This window comes from Petaurus breviceps, unplaced genomic scaffold (genome assembly GCF_028583685.1).
Source record: "Petaurus breviceps papuanus isolate PSGF00001 unplaced genomic scaffold, PetGlider_PUasm1.0 129, whole genome shotgun sequence".
Classification (NCBI taxonomy): domain Eukaryota; kingdom Metazoa; phylum Chordata; class Mammalia; order Diprotodontia; family Petauridae; genus Petaurus; species Petaurus breviceps.
The window spans coordinates 10,346,255-10,362,999 of NW_027185665.1; the positions used below are offsets into that span (position 1 = coordinate 10,346,255).

Below are 16,745 nucleotides of genomic sequence, written 5' to 3' on the forward strand. Positions count from 1 at the left end.
TCTCTCTCTCTCTCTTTCTTTTGCCTTTTGGAGGCAGTTGGGGTTAAGTAACTGTCCCAAGGCTGACTCTGGGCTGGCGCTTTACTCATTGAGCCACCTCACTGCCCCAAGGAGATTACTTCTAAAACAACCTTCCGTGCGAACTCCCACTGAAAAAGCCTACAACCAACTGCCCTGCATCCATCCTACTGCAATAAATCTTTCATCTAAGAAGATACTGCTTAAACACTGATCTTTTTCACACACTCATACATTATTAGCTGGAAGGACATTAAAGTTTACCTAGTCCCCTTCCTTCATCTTAAGATGCAGCTCAGATTAGTTAAGTTACTTACTCATGGTTACAAGCCGGGTTGCCTAACATCAGGACCATGCTCTTCCAACAACCACAACTATTTATTAAGTGCCTGATCTGGGCCATGCGCAGTGCTAGATTCCAGTGATACAAACAAAGACAAAAATGAAACAGCCCCTGCTGCCTGTAAGGAGCTTGTTGTTTTTATTGCTGTAAAATCACCTCTGACTCTACGTGACTCCACTTGGGGTTTTCTTGGCAAAGATACTGGAGTGGTTCACCATTTCCTTTTCCATCTCATTTTACAGATGAGGAAACTAAGGCAAAAAGGGTTAAGTGAGTTGATCAAGGTCATACAGCTAGTAAGTGTCAGAGGCTGGATTTGAAAGGTACTGACTTTGGGCTTGGCACCTCTACCCACTATGACACCTAACTTCCCTTAAGGAGTTCACACTCAACTTAAGTAAATTTTCAGGACTATATTGCTTGGTATACTGAATAAAGAGAGCTATCCTGAAAGACAGAAAGTCCTGGCTTCAAGTCCTTTCTCTGACATATAGCTGTATGACCTTGTCAAACCACTTAAATTCTCAGTGTTTTGAGCAATTCTCTAACTCTATAAATGGTGGAGAAGAAATAGAACTGCATTGGTAGAGAGTTTTCTTATCTGGGAACTCCATACATCAGTGAAATTACAGGTCTAGTACCTGACCCTATTGATAATTCATTTTAATAAAGATCACATTAATAATTGATAATAATGCGAGTTTACTTAGTACCTTATTTTTCACAAAACACTGTACTCAAGGCAAGTCTATAAAATGTAAATATATGGTTAACTCCTTCACTAGATTGCAAAAACCGTAGGGTAGAGACCATTTTCAAGAGAAGCCACATATGGCTTTTCAAACCCAATTACAAATCTGTTTTTTCTATTATACGAAACTATGCACAAAATTAATTTGTATTAGTCAAAGTATTAACGTCACACGTTTAAAGTGGCAATTTCTGTATAACACTATAATTAGTGATGAATATGTTTACTGACTGGCCCACAAAGTTTTCATGAAGAGGAGAGTTTGAATAACTTTAATCTCTGAAAATGATTTTGTTTAGGTCTATTAACTGGAGAATGCAAAAAAATAATTTTATGGTCAACTATAAGAGAATATTACTTCATTGTAAGAAACCTAAATATGAAGAAGTAAAATACAGATGAAATTAAAGGATTATTATGAATTGTTGCAGAGTAGAGAAAAGCAGAAAACTATATACATATTGGTAACAATGCTGTAAACATAAGTAACAACCACAAAACTAAATTGAATCCCAGATAATCATAATGACCAAGCTCAGTCATAGCCAAAAAAAAAAAAATGCACCTCCCTGATTTCTTTGCAGAGGACAGGGACTAAGGATGTGAAACCTTGCTTCTATTGTCTGTCATAACAAGAGAGTGTTGCTTCGTTTTACTTGCTGGATTTTTTTTCTTTTTCTTTTTAAATCTTTGCTACAAGACATAACTTTCTAGGTAAGGAAGCAAGATAACATATTTGGAACTAAAGTTGATGTACAAACCAAATCTATCAATAAAAATAACACAGGGGTGGCCAGGTAGCACAGCGAGTAAGAGCACCGGCTCCAGTGTCGGGATGACCTGGAGATCGAATCCCGGGCTCAGATTACTCAGCACCACACCCAGAAATAACTGGCCGTGTAACCTTGAGAAAGTTACTTAACCCCGATTGCTTTAAAAAATAAATAAATAAAAATAAGACAAAAAATAGTTTCTTAGAGTTAGGAAGACATAACTTCATAAAGAGAGTAAGGAATGGGGGATCTATAGGATCATTGAAATAGACCTAAAAGAGACCCCAGATATCATCCAATCCCAGCCCTTCATTTAACAGATGAGGAAACTGAGGCCCAGGGAGGTTGTGATTTCTCATAGGTCACACAGCTAGTAAGTGCCAGAGATGGGGTCTTCTGACTCCCAAGCCTTCATTCTTTTCTCTACACAGCACTACCTACACAACTGAGTGGATCCTCAGGGTCTCTGTTTCAGAGATTTGGCTAGCATGGGTCATATATAATCCAATTTCTAGCCTGTATCTATCCAGTCAAGATGTTGCCTCACACTGCCAACATCCAGGACATATTTTCTTCCAGAAGGGACAAGCTTCGTCCTCAAAGTTCACTTCCATCCTATCCCTATTCCCTCAAAAAAGCAAAATATCTGCAGCTACTCCCTTCCAGGTGTTTCTTCTAGGACCTGCCTGCATGTCCCCTATACCCTTTTGGGAAGTAGACTGGAGTTTGTGAATGAGGGGCAGTCCCTTCTCCCGGCATGGCTACATCTGTAGGGTGTACTGTACTGTCATCTGTACTGTCTCACCTCCATCTGAAGTTGTCCCAAGTAAAATTATTCCTAGTTATGCCTCTGCTCAGTTTCCCCCTTGGTAAAAGGATAGCAGTTGATCTCTTAGGTCCCTTCCAGATCTAATAGTCTGTCATTCTAAGCAACATTGGCATAAAACTACATCTCTTCTGCACATGAAATCTGGCCCTAGAACTAGGCCCATCCAAGGTGCAGACTCAAGATGGGGAAGCTGTGAATCCAGGCTCTGACTTTGTCCCTGACCTCATGTAAACTTTACAATATCATAAAGCCTCTTGGTTCCTCCTCATAAGTAAAATAAAACAGAAACATTAATGTCCGTAGCTCCCTTTCCCATTCTTCAATACTTCTCAAGGAGTTGTCTTTCCCTCTCATTAAATAAATATCCTAACTCCTGGATAAGGCTAATCCTTCACCCTTGACCCAATTCCTTCTTGAGACATTCACCTCCGTCTGTTTGATCTCTCACCAACATGTTCTAGTCTCTCTCTAATCCTTAAATAAGTAAAACCTAAAAAAAACCTTTCCTTGACCCTTCTATGTCATTCTTCTATTGCCCTCTCTCTCTCCCCTCCTGTTCCCTGCTGAACTTCTTGAGAGCTGTCTATACCTAATGCCTCATGCTCTCTACATACCCACTACATGCTGTCTCCTCAACCCTTTGTGATCTGGTTTTTAACCCCATTTCTCTACTGAAACTTCCCTTCCAAACCTGCTCTCACTTACACTTTCAGTGCAGCAGAAATACTGTTACATTTAGTGAGAGGACCTGAGTTCAAATTTAGTTCTGCCACTTACTGCTTTTGTGACTTTGATCAAGTCACCTCTCTGAGCTCAATTTCCTTATCGGAAAAATGAAGGAGGCTGAGTTAGATCAGTGATATCAAACTCAAATAGAAACACGTGCCACTAAACTGTCCATAAGGATACCAGTAAGTTGCATATTGTCCTAGAAACACATATTAACACACTATTCACGTAATATATGTTGGGGTTTTTTTTTGTTAAATATTTCCCAATTACATTTTAATCTGGTTCTACCGCATTCAGGAGTGTTACGGAAGCTTGCCACCTTGAATTAGGTGACCTCTAAATTCTGTTTCAGATCTAAGTCTGTGATCTTCTGACTTCATAATTACCAAATTAAATGATGCTTTTTCAGTCTTCCTCCTTCTGAATCTCTCTGTGGCTTTTCACACTGCTAACAACTTCCTTCTACTCTCTCCTTCCTTATATTACAGAATCCACACATTTCTTATCCCCTTACTATCATTATTTTATTTTGTTCCATTCTTTACTATAACAAGTTACTCTTAGCACAGGGGGCAATAAAAATGAATAATACATAAGAAGAAAATAAAATAAAACTACCAAGTGACTGTAAGCCTATACATTCAACCAGACCCACCTGTCCCTAGATACAGGATTAGCCCAAACCCAGGAGTTCTAGGAAATGTAGCTTGAGTTTCTTTAGTGCTCCATAGACATTTTCCAATGAACAGGCAAAGGAATGCTCATTAACTGCTTTATTGACTCATCCTCATTCTAGTAGGGCCATTCAGATCAAGAAGCAGAAAATACACAAACAAGATCATGGCTCAGCCTGAGATGTAGAGCTTGGGATCTGGTGCAAACTGGAACTCATGAGGGTCAGTGTTTTTCTCAATTTGGGTACAATGGATAGAATGTTGGACTTGGAGGCCAGAAGACCTGAATTCAAATTCTGCTTCAAAGACTATGTGAATCTGGGCAAGTCAACTTCTCTCAGTCTTAGTTTCTTCATCTAAATTAAGGATAATAACATACCTATCAAAGTTGTTGTGACATAACACGTAACACATGACAGCACATAACACATGTAGGGTGCTTTGCAAACCTTAAGAACTAAAATGGTTATTGTTGCTGATGCTGTTGTTGCTAAATGTCCTTGACCAAATTTTCTGGTCACAGCTAACTCATCACTCATGGAGCAGGATACACAGGCCCAATGGCATACTCCAGCCATGGGAAGCCTGCCATTGACAGGCTGCCCCGATGTCCCTCACTGTCTTTTGCTATAGCACCTCCCTCTGAGTTTTCTGTGTCACAATACTACCTTCTGTCATCAATTCCTCCCTCATTCTCTGGTCTGAAGCTCTGCTCATAGGATTAGACCTACTTTTTAAATTTATGTCGATTCTGAATAGTATCAATATTATACTTATTGATACTGCATATTGTCAAAGAGTTGTGTTCTACCTACCCTTTTAAGCACTTCTCTGTTTCCTCTCTGGATCTTCATCTTCTTTTGAACTCTTTAATGTTCCCCAAGAATCTACCCTTAGTCCTCTTCTCTTCTTTATGCACATTCCCTTTATCTTTTCAATAACTTTCACTAGGTGGTGGAGTCAGAAGACCTCGATTCAAATCCCATCTCTGAAACTTACGATCTATGTAACCTTGGGCAAGTCACTCAACCCTGTGAGTCTCAGTTTCCTCATCTGTAAAATTAAATGTGGGAGGGGGGAGTTGAACTAGACAGCCGCTGAGATCTCTTTCAGCTCCACTGCTATTATCCCAAGATAATCCTAGGCAGATGACTTCAGATCAGTTTCTCCAGTCTCCTTCAGGTGTGAATGTCCAAGATAATTCTGCATCTGGATACTTCCTCCTGGAGGAGCTTCCACATGCCAAATTCGGTGTGTCTAAAGCTTAACATGTCGTATCTTTGAGCAAAACCAGCTCCTCCTTTGATTTTCCAATAATTGTGGTCCAATAATTGAGCACATCCTGCCAAGTCCATTTTGGCCACAATTCTCCAATTCATTCTCTTCTCTATCCCTTCTCTCACCAGCACTACCTGACTGGACTTTTGCAATAGCCTTCTAAGAGTTCTTCTTGTCTTCCCTCTCTTTCCCCCCTCTAGCACATGGCCATCCTTCATATCACCTCTCCTTTGCTCAAAAAGTTTTGGTGGTCATCAATTGGGGAATGGCTGAACAGGTGATTATATATGATTGTTTTGGGATACTGTTTTGTCATAAGAAATGACAAGCAGGATGCTGCTCTGAGAAAAAAACAAGAAAGACTTACATGAACTGATGCAGAGTGAAATGAGAATGTTGTACAAAGTAACAGCAACATTGTATGATGATCAATTGTGAATGACTTAGCTGTTCTCAACAATACAATGATCCAATACACTTCTGAAGGATTTATGATGAAAAATTCTATCCATCTCGAGAGAAAGAACTGGTGGAATGTGAATGTAGATCGAACCATACTTTTTCTTTATTTTTCTTTGGGGGGGGGGGATTGTCTGTGTTTTCTTTCACAACCTGACAACCATAGAAATATATTTTGCATGATTGCACATGTTTATCTTATGTAAAATTTCTTGCCTTCTCAATAATGGCAGAAGAGAAGTGAAAGAGGGAGGGAGAGGATTTGGAACTCAAAGAAAAAAAACAAATATTAAAAATAGCTTTTATATGTAATTGGGGAAAAATAAAATATTAAATTAAAAACAGTATTGGTGGTTCCATTTTGGCATCTAAGTAAAATTTAAACTGTTTTGCTTAGTACTCAAAACCCACCCCAACTTTCCTGGTTTATTTAACATTACTCCCCTCCATGCACTCTGCTTCAGCTAAAGTATCTTCACTCACTCCAACTCCCATGACCATGCAATGCATTTTCCTCCCTCCATCCCTTTTTCTCAGGCAAATTCCTGAGGCTTTCCCTTCCTCACTTTGCCTATTGGATTCCCAACCATCTATTAAAGTTCACCTCTCAGTGAAGTTTTTTCTGAGCCTCCCCATTAGTGATTGTCTTTCATCTCAAGCCTCAGATAGGCTTTTTTGTTTTGTTTTGATATATGCTTACGCACCGATATAATATTGTGCTTTAATGGCACTGGTCTCTTGTTCCTTAGATAGTTTTATTCAGACTTTTCACTCCCTTGTGCCTCACCCAGTGTTCTATACTTAGTAGATTTGTTCCTATAGTATGGAGTCAAAGATTCTCGATTTGAACTCTTTTTTAAAAAATATTTATTTATTTTTAATTTTCAACATTTATTTCCACAAGATTTAGAGTTCCAAATTTTCTCCCCATCTCTCTCCTACCACCCACCCAAAGATGGCGAGAATACTAATTACCCCTTTCCCCAGTCTGCTCTCTCTTCTATCCTCCCATTCTCCTCCTTTTCTCCTCTTCTTCCTTACTTTCTTGTAGGGCTAGATGGATTTCTATATCCCATTGCCTGTGTATCTTACTTCCCAGTTGCATGTAAAAATAATTTTTTAACATTTGTTTTTAAAACTTTGAGTTCCACATTCTCTCCCTTCCTCCCTCCTCACCACCCCCCCTTTGAGAAGACAAGCAAATCAATATATAGGTTATGCATGTGTAGTCATGCAACTATCCTAATACTGAGAAAAGTCTCATGAGTTACAAATATCATCTTTCCATGTAGGAATGTAAACAGTTCAACTTTAACAAGTTCCTTATGATTTCTCTTTTCCTGTTTACCTTTTCATGATTCTCTTGATTCTTGTATTTGAAAGTCAAATGTTCTGTTCATCTCTGTTCTTTTCATCAAGAATGCTTAAAAGTAGGGGTAGCTAGGTGGTGCAGTGAATAGAGCACCGGCCCTGGAGTCAGGAGGACCTGAGTTCAAATCCGGCCTGAGACACTTAACACTTACTAGCCATGTGACCTTGGGCAAGTCACTTAACCCCAATTGCCCTACTTTACCCCCTCCCAAAAAAGAGCAAAAAAAAAAGAATGCTTGAAAGTCCTATATTTCAATAAATGTCCATTTTTCCCCCTTAAGTATTATACTCAGTTTTTCTGGGTAGGTGATTCCTGGTTTTAATTCCAACTCCTTTGACCTCCAGAATATCATATTCCAAGCCCTTAAATTCCTTAATGTAGCAGCTGCTAGATTTTGTGTTGTCCTGATTATGTTTCCACAATACTCGAATTGTTTCTTCCTGACTGCTTGTAATATTTTCTCCTTGACCTGGGACCTGAGAATTCTGAAATTTTATTAGAACACTCCTAGATGTTTTCTTTTGGGGATCTTTTTTCAAGAGGTGATCAGTAGATTATTTCAATTTCTATTTGAAAAATAGAAATAGAAATGGTTCTAGACTATCAGGGCAATTTTCCTTGAGGATGATTTCTAGGCTATTTTCTTGATCATGGCTTTCAGGTAGTCCAATAATTTATTTTTTTAAAGCAATTGTGGTTAAGTAACTTGCCCAAGGCTACACGGCCAGTTTTTTTTTTTTATGTGGGTGTTAAGTATCTGAGGCTAGAACCGATCCCGGGTCCTCCCGACTCCGGGGCCGGAGCTCTTACTCACTGCGCCACCTAGCCGCCCCTTAGTCCAACAATTTTTAAATTATCTCTCCTGGATCTATTTTCCAAGTCAATTGTTTTTCCTATGAGATATTTCACATTGTTTTCTATTTTTTCGTTCTTTTGGATCTGTTTTATAATATCTTGATTTCTCATAAAGTCATTAGCTTCCACTTGCTCCATTCTAATTTTGAAGGAAGTATTCTCTTCAGTGAGTTTTTGGACCTCCTTTTCCATTTGGTCAATTCTGTTTTTTAAGGCATTCTTCTCCTCACTGGTTTTTTGGACCTCTTTTGCCATTTAAGTTAGTCTATGTTTTAAAGTATTATTTTCTTCAGTAATTTTTGGTCTCCAAAGAGACAAAAACAAGCTGTTGACTTGTTTTTCATGATTTTCTTTCATCCCTCCCATTTCTCTTCCCAATTTTCCTCTACTTCTTTTACTTGATTTTCAAAGTCCTTTTTGACCTCCTCTATGGCCTGCAACCAATTCGTATTTTTCTTGGAGGCTTTTGATGCAGAAATTTTGACTTTGTTGTCTTCTTCTGGTTCTATGATTTTTTTTCTTCTTTGTTACCAAAGAAAGATTCCATAGTCTGAATTTTTCCTCTGTTTGCTCATTTTCCCAGCCAATTCCTTGATTTTTGAGTTCTTTGCCAAAGTAGGACTCTGCTTCCAGAGTGGAGAGTGTTGTGTGTCAAATTTCTGGAGTTTTGCACAGCTGTTGTCAGAGCTACTTCTATTAGGCACCTATAAATTTTCAGTTTTTCTAAGGTGATATGATCAAAGGAGAGGTGTTTACTCCTCTCCTGGTCTGTTGACTGGTCTGTGAGTAACCACAAGCACTCTTTTCTGCCTCAGAACTATGAAGAGGACTTCCTCTCCACAGCCACCACAGGCTTTGCCATACCAGAGCTCCTCCTCACCCCAGGACCACCACCCAAGACTGTGACCCAGATATAAGCAGGGCAAAACAAGAGAATCCTGTCTCAGCAGCAGCAAAGAGATCGCTGCAATTGCCCTCTGATCAGCTGCTCAATCCCCCCAATATCTGTGGTCCTGGAGCTCAGGAAGTAACCACTGCTGCTGTCACTGCTACCCCCTCCACTGCCCCGGGGCTGAGGCTGGACCTCACTCTTCTTTCACCCAGGTCCAACAGGGCTTCCCCACTGACCTTTTACTTTGTCTTTGGCATTTGTGGGTTGAGAAGTCTGGAAATTGCCACAATTGCCAGTGACTGAGGCCTGCCCCAGGCCAGTCTGTGCCAACACAGCCGTTGGGGGCTGTGCTCTGCTCCCAGCCCAGTGCAATAAACCCTTCCTATAGGCCTGCCAGGCTGTCTTCACCTGGGGATGTGTTTAACTTTGTCATTTTGTGGGTTCTGTAGCTCTAAAATTTATTTCGAGTAATTTTTTACAGGTATTTGGAGGTGATTGAGAGATGAGCTCAAGCAAGTTCCTGCTTTTACTCCACCATCTTGGCTCTGTCCCTGGATTTAAACTCTTGATTGTACTCTCTGAAATGGATTCATTGACTGCTTGCTTTCTGGTGCTTTTTTTGAACTTAACCTTACCTATTGCTGGATATACTTAGCAATGAATGGGGCGATGCAGTACAGTTTGTACAACAACAATGATACTGTAAAGACAGACAACTTTGAAAGCTTTAAGAATCATCATCAATACAATGACCATCCATGATTCCTGAGGATGGTGATGAAGCATGCTTTCCACCTCTTGACAGAGAGGTAATGGATCCAAAGTACAGAATGAGGCATTTTTAAAAAAATATCCAACAAGGGGATTTGTCTTGCTTGATTATGCAAATTTGTTACAGTAGATGCTGCTTATAGACTGCCCTGAGCCTACTTTCCTTCTTAAAATTTGAGTGTGGTTTAAAGATAGATTCACTCGCAATACTAACATTCTCCCTAATGTAGTCAGCACCAAAAAAACATAAGTAGCATAGAATTTTGGAGAGAAGTGGATAGTATTTTGTGTTACAAACACTTCAGGATTTGTTTTTGTTTTTTAGTCTTTTTTTGGAGGGGGGTAGGCAGGGAAATTGGGGTTAAGTGACTTGCCCAAGGTCACACAGCTAGTGCTAAGTATCTGAGGTCATATTTGACCTCAAGGCCTCTTGACTCCAGGGCTGGTGCTCTATTCACTGGTGCACTATATCACCTAGCTGCCCCACACTTAAGGAGTTGTTTGGGGTTTTTTTTCTACTTGAGGGTTTCTCTAAAACCTCCCAAGGATGAAGAAGGTATTTTTTAATAAGCTATAATTCCCCAAAAGGGCTAGGCCCTGGTAAACATCACGAACAACAGGAAAGGTAAAATATTTAGCCCAAAACAATCAGTAATTGTGGCAAATCAAAACTGAGTCACAGGCCACCCATTTTCTGAACTGCCATATGTTACAACCACCATCTCATTGCTTCAACCTCCTGCAGAAGTGTTGGCTCTTGGACTTGACCCAACAGGACTAATGAAAAATTCCTGGAGCAGCTTTATAGGGCCTAGATGCCATAATTTCAAGAAGCTTGACTCTACTTGGAGCAGAAATACAAAACCAGAAATGGAGAAGGGATAAAGGAAACACCCCAAGAACTCAGTGGGAGCTTGTCACATGTGGCACAGAGAATTTATCATGGGGTCAAATGTTATATAACAAAAAGATAACAGAACTAAGATCTAAAAGGGACTTTGGAAACCATCTTGTCCAAATCCCTTATTTTACAAGTGAGGATACTGATACACATAGAGATTAAGTGAATTGTCCAAGGTTGCAAAACTAGTAAGTGACAGGGTCAGGATTGAAGCCTGTCTTTTTATTCTTCACCCAGTGCTTTTTCCATGACAACAAATTCTTTTAAAAACAAGCCTTTTTTTAAAATGGTTTTATTTCTTTTTAAGATTTTAGTTTTTAATTAACAGAAATCTATTTTCTTTCCCTTCCCTTCCACCACCACTCCACTGAAAAAAAAGAAAATAAATTCCCTTTAAAACAAATATAGTCAAGCAAAACAAATTCCCTCATTGGCCATGTTAGATATATATATTTATTTTTAAAGTATATTTTATATACTTATATGTGTATACATATACATACACACACATATTTCTTTACCCTGAACCCTTTACCTCTCTGTCAGGAGATAGAGGATATGCTTCATCAATGGTCCTCAGGAATTATGGTCATTGTATTGATAATTGTTCTTAGAGTTTTCAAAAGTAATTGTCTTTATGGAATTATTGTTATATAAATTGTTCTCTTGTTTCTGCTTATTTCACTTTCATCAGTTCATAAAAATCTTTAAAATTATATGTTTTTATGATATTGATATTAGAATAGACACTGTTCTAGTTTGACTTTCATCACTGCATCAGTTCACATAAGTCTTTCCATATCACTTTGAAATCATATATTTCCTTATTTCTTATAGGAAAATAGTATCCCATCATATACATATGTATATAAATGTATTTAGATATATATGTATGTGTATGTGTATTCAGCCATTCCTCAATCGTTGGACATTCTCTTATTTTCCAGTTGTGTTTTTTTTTTTGCCACCACAGAGAGCTGCTACAAATATCTTTGTCCATATGTGACTTTTCCCTCTTTCTTTAATTTCTTTTGGTTGTAGGCCTAGCAATGTTATTCCTGCACAAAAGGAAATACACTGTTTAGCAACATTTTATATATAATTCCAAATTACTTTTCAGTATGACCATACTGTTCCTTAAGCATTTCACCTACTTACAAAATTGTGTGTTAGAGATATTAGGCAGCCTTGATTCAGAGGTGTTTATGTTTCTTTGGAGGGAAATAAGAGAGCTGTCTGAACATATTTCCGGGTTCTAAAATGATAATTGGAAACATGCTGTGACCTTATGCAGTCTGCGGAGCCCCCCCTCTAGTCCTCCAAAGTAGGAAACTGCTCAAGCCTCTCATGAAGTCGAAATGCTTGCTCTCTGAACTACTGCACTCTGCACTCATTGCCCGATTGTTGGAACTTGAACATCAAGCACTGAATACAGATTCCGAGGTCCTGGGTTCTAATCTCAGCTTTGTTACTCACTCACCTTTTCAAGGAGTTTATACTGGGAGATAGAGATAAAAATGTAAGTAAATGCAGGATAATTTAGGGAAGAAGAGAGCACCAAACAGAAAGATCAGGAAAACTCAAATATCCACTTTAACTGTTCTTGAGACATCCAGAGGATCCTGCCAGCCCACATCTCACAGCAAATTCATACTCTTGGAACTACTGCACGAGCAGCCCTTGTTCTCCTCCTCCAGAGCCACTCTTTTCCTTAGGGGCAGCTTCCAGCTTCTTGTTTTCCCACTCGAGACCCTCCCTAGGACCTCCATCCTCTGAAGGCCATGTGCAGAGTTTCTACAGTAAGGGTACCCTTCCACTGCCTCCACCCCTGACAGTGTAAGACCCTGATGGGCACTGGCACAAGATACTCTCTCCCACTAAGGCCTTCCAACCTAAGAGGTATCCCAGCACCTCTAGGGCTCGGGATGTTTTTGTCGTTGTTTGCCAGAGAGCCATCATCCCTGCAGTTGATTTCTTGCTCATGCCTACTCATTCACCTCAGACCTCCAGCTAATTTAACCCTCTGGTCACTTTAACACACGCTAATAATTTAATAGCACATAATTATATGTAAGGTATTCCAGTTCTTGACATTATCTGTTCTAATACCTTTATTTTAGAAATGAGGAAATAGCCCAGAGAGATCACAATTAGTACAAAGTCACAAAGACACATAAGGACCCTGCTCTTCTCATTCCAAATCCGGTACTCTGCACGACATTACTCTGCCTGTCATTTAGATAGAGTCATTCACAAAGCAACACCTATCCTTAACAGTTTATCTCTGGAAAGCTGGCTAGAGCTATATGTGGTTAACTATTAACCTGAGTAGCAATATCTAGAGAAGTCTTCATCAAAAAAGTACAATTTGCAAAACTGCTGACCTCCACCAGAGCCATTCTCTGAATCTCACTGGGGCATGACAATGACCCCAGGTTCATCAAAGACTACTAGCCAAGTATAAGCTCTGGACAGGTTTCAGGTAAGGCCTGAAGGTGGTCTATGTGTGTTGTTCAACAATGTCTAACAAACTACAAAGACACTTATGACCAGATTGGTTGCAGGGCCATGAACTGTCCAGATGTAGCAACTCTCAAAGATCATCTAACTCAGTTATAGAAGGCTTGGGGTCTATATCTCTGGACAGAATACTCACATCAGTGAAATTTAAGATCCTTGAACCCATTCAGCACATCATTAATACAGCGTTTTGTTTGGGGAAAATGAATTTTATTTAGAATTGTATACATGCATGCATGTAAAGTACTTTGTAATGTATGTAAAGAGTGTTGTAAATATTAAAGCCCTTTTGTAAACATACAAACGTTAGCCATTACTGTATCCAAATACCATCATAATAGAAGGGATAATTACAAATACAGCTTTATTTACACTCTCAGAAATTCCTAAAAGGAATTCAGAAACTCTCACTTTCTTTTTGCACAACAGCTTCCAAAAACACACTGATTTTTTATGGTCTACAAATGTGTCTAATATTAATTTTTATAACTGAAAGAATAAAAGGAAACATACAAGTGCATATGATTTCATTAATGTGAATGTTTCCTTTCAGATTCAGATTTGACTATCCTATGTAACAATTACATACCATGTTTGCAGCAGGGATGGTCTATCTAATATACTGAGGAGCCTTTCTCAGATTTCTTCTAACATAAGGAGAATACCAATGCAACAAAAGGCAATCCATTTTTTATCCTTCACTCATGCCCTGTGAAAAACCTGCCTTATATTGTGGTGGTACTGCCTATTGTGGTATACAGCATAGCTATGGTGATGGCACTGGTGCTGGTGGCTATAGTGGTCTCCAGTACAGTTGTAGGCTTGTTATTATTGTTGCTATTGCGTTAATATTTGCTCATAGGAGTGACATGATCAAAACTGATTTTTTATTTAATTTTTCCAACGATCAAACATCCTCCCTCCATCTGGAAGGAAGGGAGGGAGGGAGGACCCTTGATTTACTTAAGCACAGTTGGCCAAAACAAATTCCTGTGACATTGGTCATGTTGTGGTAGGGACTTTTGCCCTGAGCAAAAACAAGCATATTATTGGTGAAGCTGTCCTCATGGTTGCAGCTGGGATAGTGGTCGTGGTTATAAGAATCCCATCTTGTTTCATGGTGGGAGAGGCTACATTGGTTTTGGGAGGAAGCCATGGCGGTGGCTAGTGGAGTTTCTGCTATGCTTGTAGGAGCAGGGGATCTTACGGTGCCTGATTCACCTGCGGGGGCAACTGCAGGGGTTGAAGTTGTAGCTATAGGGGCGCCTGTAGAGGTAACAAGAGCGATTGAAGCGGTGCTTGGAGTGGCCTCAGTTGAAGCTGTGGTGGCGCCATTGTGGTCTCAGTATTAGCTGTGGTTGGGGGGCAAGGAAAAAAGAAAACAAGCATTTGGCAAGCCCCTGCTATGTGCCAGGCGCTGTGCTAAACATTTTACACATATTATCTCATACTTTTGATCCCCACAACATCCCTGAGAGTTATTATCTCCATTTTATGGTTGAGAAAATTGAAGCAGACAGAGGTTAAGTGACTTGTTCCTGCTCACACAGCTAGTAAATGTCTAAGGCTAGATTTGAATTCAGGTCTTTCAATGCTCTCTCCACAGTGCCAAGTAGCTGCTGCTAGACACATGCAATGCCCTAGGCTGTTGATGACCCACTTGCAGTTACGGTGGCATCCACTGTACTGGCAGCACTAGCTGTGTTGCCAGAAGCAGTTGAGGCAGCGCCTAAAGTGGCCTCGGGGGTTATTGGCACAGAGGTGTCTGCTGTACCCCTTGTGGCCGCGATTGTTACATTGGCTGTGGTGGAGTCTGCAGAAGAGCTGGAACCTGTCGTTGTGGTCATACTTGCAGTTGTTGTAGCTACGGTGCTTTGTGGTATCTGAATGACAATTGTGGGATTATTAAAATTACTCCTCACTAGACTCAGTATCAACACGCCTATTGCTGTTGTAATCACACAGGCCAAAAGACAGGCCAAAAATATTTTCCATAGTGACCACTCTTTGCCCTGCAAGAAAAGAAATGAAATTGGTTAGTTATGAGTCTTCTCCCTTACAAGGGAGTCTCTAGTGGAAATTCTTAGGTCCTCTGCTCTTTAACATTTTATCAATACTTTGTTTTTGTTTTGCTTTTTGGAGGGCAATTGGGGTTAAGTAACTTGCCCAAGGTTACACGGCTAGTCTTTTTGTGTGGGTGTTAAGTGTCTGAGGCCGGGACTCCAGGGCCAACGCTCTACTCACTGCGCCACCTAGCCGCCCCAACATTTTATCAATACTTTAAGCACAAATTGCACTTCATCAAACTTGCAGAAGAAACAAAAATGGAAGGGAAAGCTAGGCCATTAGGTAACAAAGTCAGGATTAAAAAAAAAGTCTTTGGTTAATCTCTGAATTCTCAGATGAAATACAAACTCCTCAGCCAGGCATTTAGGGCCTTTCACCATGTGACTCAATGTAGCCTCATTTCCCACTGATGTTTTTTATATACTGCAGCCAAAGTATTGCCTATTTTTCCAGCTCAACATGTTCTCTCCATCATCCATGAATTTACATAGGCTGTCTCCCATACCTAGAAGGCACTCCTTCCTCATTTCTGCCACTCAGAATCCTTCTGTTTCCTCCAGGTTCAACTCAGTTCTTACCAACGGGATGAAGTCCTCCCTCAAACTTTCCACATCCATTCCAGCTGAAAGTGCTCCCTCCTCAAGTTTTTCTAGAGTATTTTGTCTGGATTTCTCCATTGCTCCTATCATACTCCACATTATAGAAAACTATTAGCATATAATCATTTTATGTTATATAATAACAAGAGATTGTCTGTGATTACATTACAAATTCCTTGAGTGTAGTAACTGTCATTCTTTTTCTATCTTCAGCACCCAAAATACTGCCTTCCACATAGTAAGCCTTTGATCAATTTTTGTTGAAATGAAAAGAATTTGAGCAGTATACAATGAAGGCCTGAATCTAAGAGCTCGGGTAAGTTTGTCCCTCTTCTCACTGAGCCACACTGGACTGGATGACATCTACATTCTCTTTCTGCTCCAGGACTGTGTGATTGCCCTCATCACAGGGGTAGTGGGATCATCTGAGATGTCACTTTAGAATAAATGTGCACAATATCCACCTCACTGACTGGATGGGATCCTCATGCTACCAGGTAGATCTGTTGATGGGGTGGGGGGAGAACTCCTGAAGACTAGGGATGGCCGGGAAGATTACAGGGGTGGGGCAAAGGTGCCAGAAGTTCAATGACTGCTCCTGAACCCTTCTGGTGTGAAAATTCTCAGGTGATCTTAACCTAAAGCATTCAGGAATTAATAAGGGGAAAAAAATATTATACCACTTACATGGGAAACATGCTTGGAACTATTACATCTAAAGAAGAGGCTATATTTTTGTTATCACAGAGAGAGTTAAGATCTATTCCTCCTTTACTAGTAGCATATGTTGAATACAGAAAAAAATCATAAGAAGTCATGGAGTTTGGCCCATACTGATGAAAGGAAAACTTAGGAGAACTTAAAAGTCATCACAAAGATGGTTTAACTCGAGAGGTCATAGTTTGATTCAT

The 16,745-nt window shown here is 39.8% G+C and overlaps 1 protein-coding gene across 1 annotated transcript in view; it reads right to left on the bottom strand.

The window, feature by feature from the left end:
- The window catches only part of LOC138173597 (mucin-22-like), a 24,603-nt gene extending 8,691 nt beyond the window's left edge, over window positions 1-15,912 (bottom strand). Inside the window, exons 1-3 of the mRNA XM_069103642.1 lie at window positions 15,814-15,912; window positions 14,829-15,051; window positions 14,166-14,434 (exon numbers count right to left, since the gene is read on the bottom strand). Of these exons, the coding sequence (XP_068959743.1) occupies window positions 14,166-14,434; window positions 14,829-15,051; window positions 15,814-15,912 (591 nt within the window). The remainder of the gene's footprint in view (window positions 1-14,165; window positions 14,435-14,828; window positions 15,052-15,813) is intronic.
- Between the last annotated feature and the right edge of the window lie 833 nt (window positions 15,913-16,745).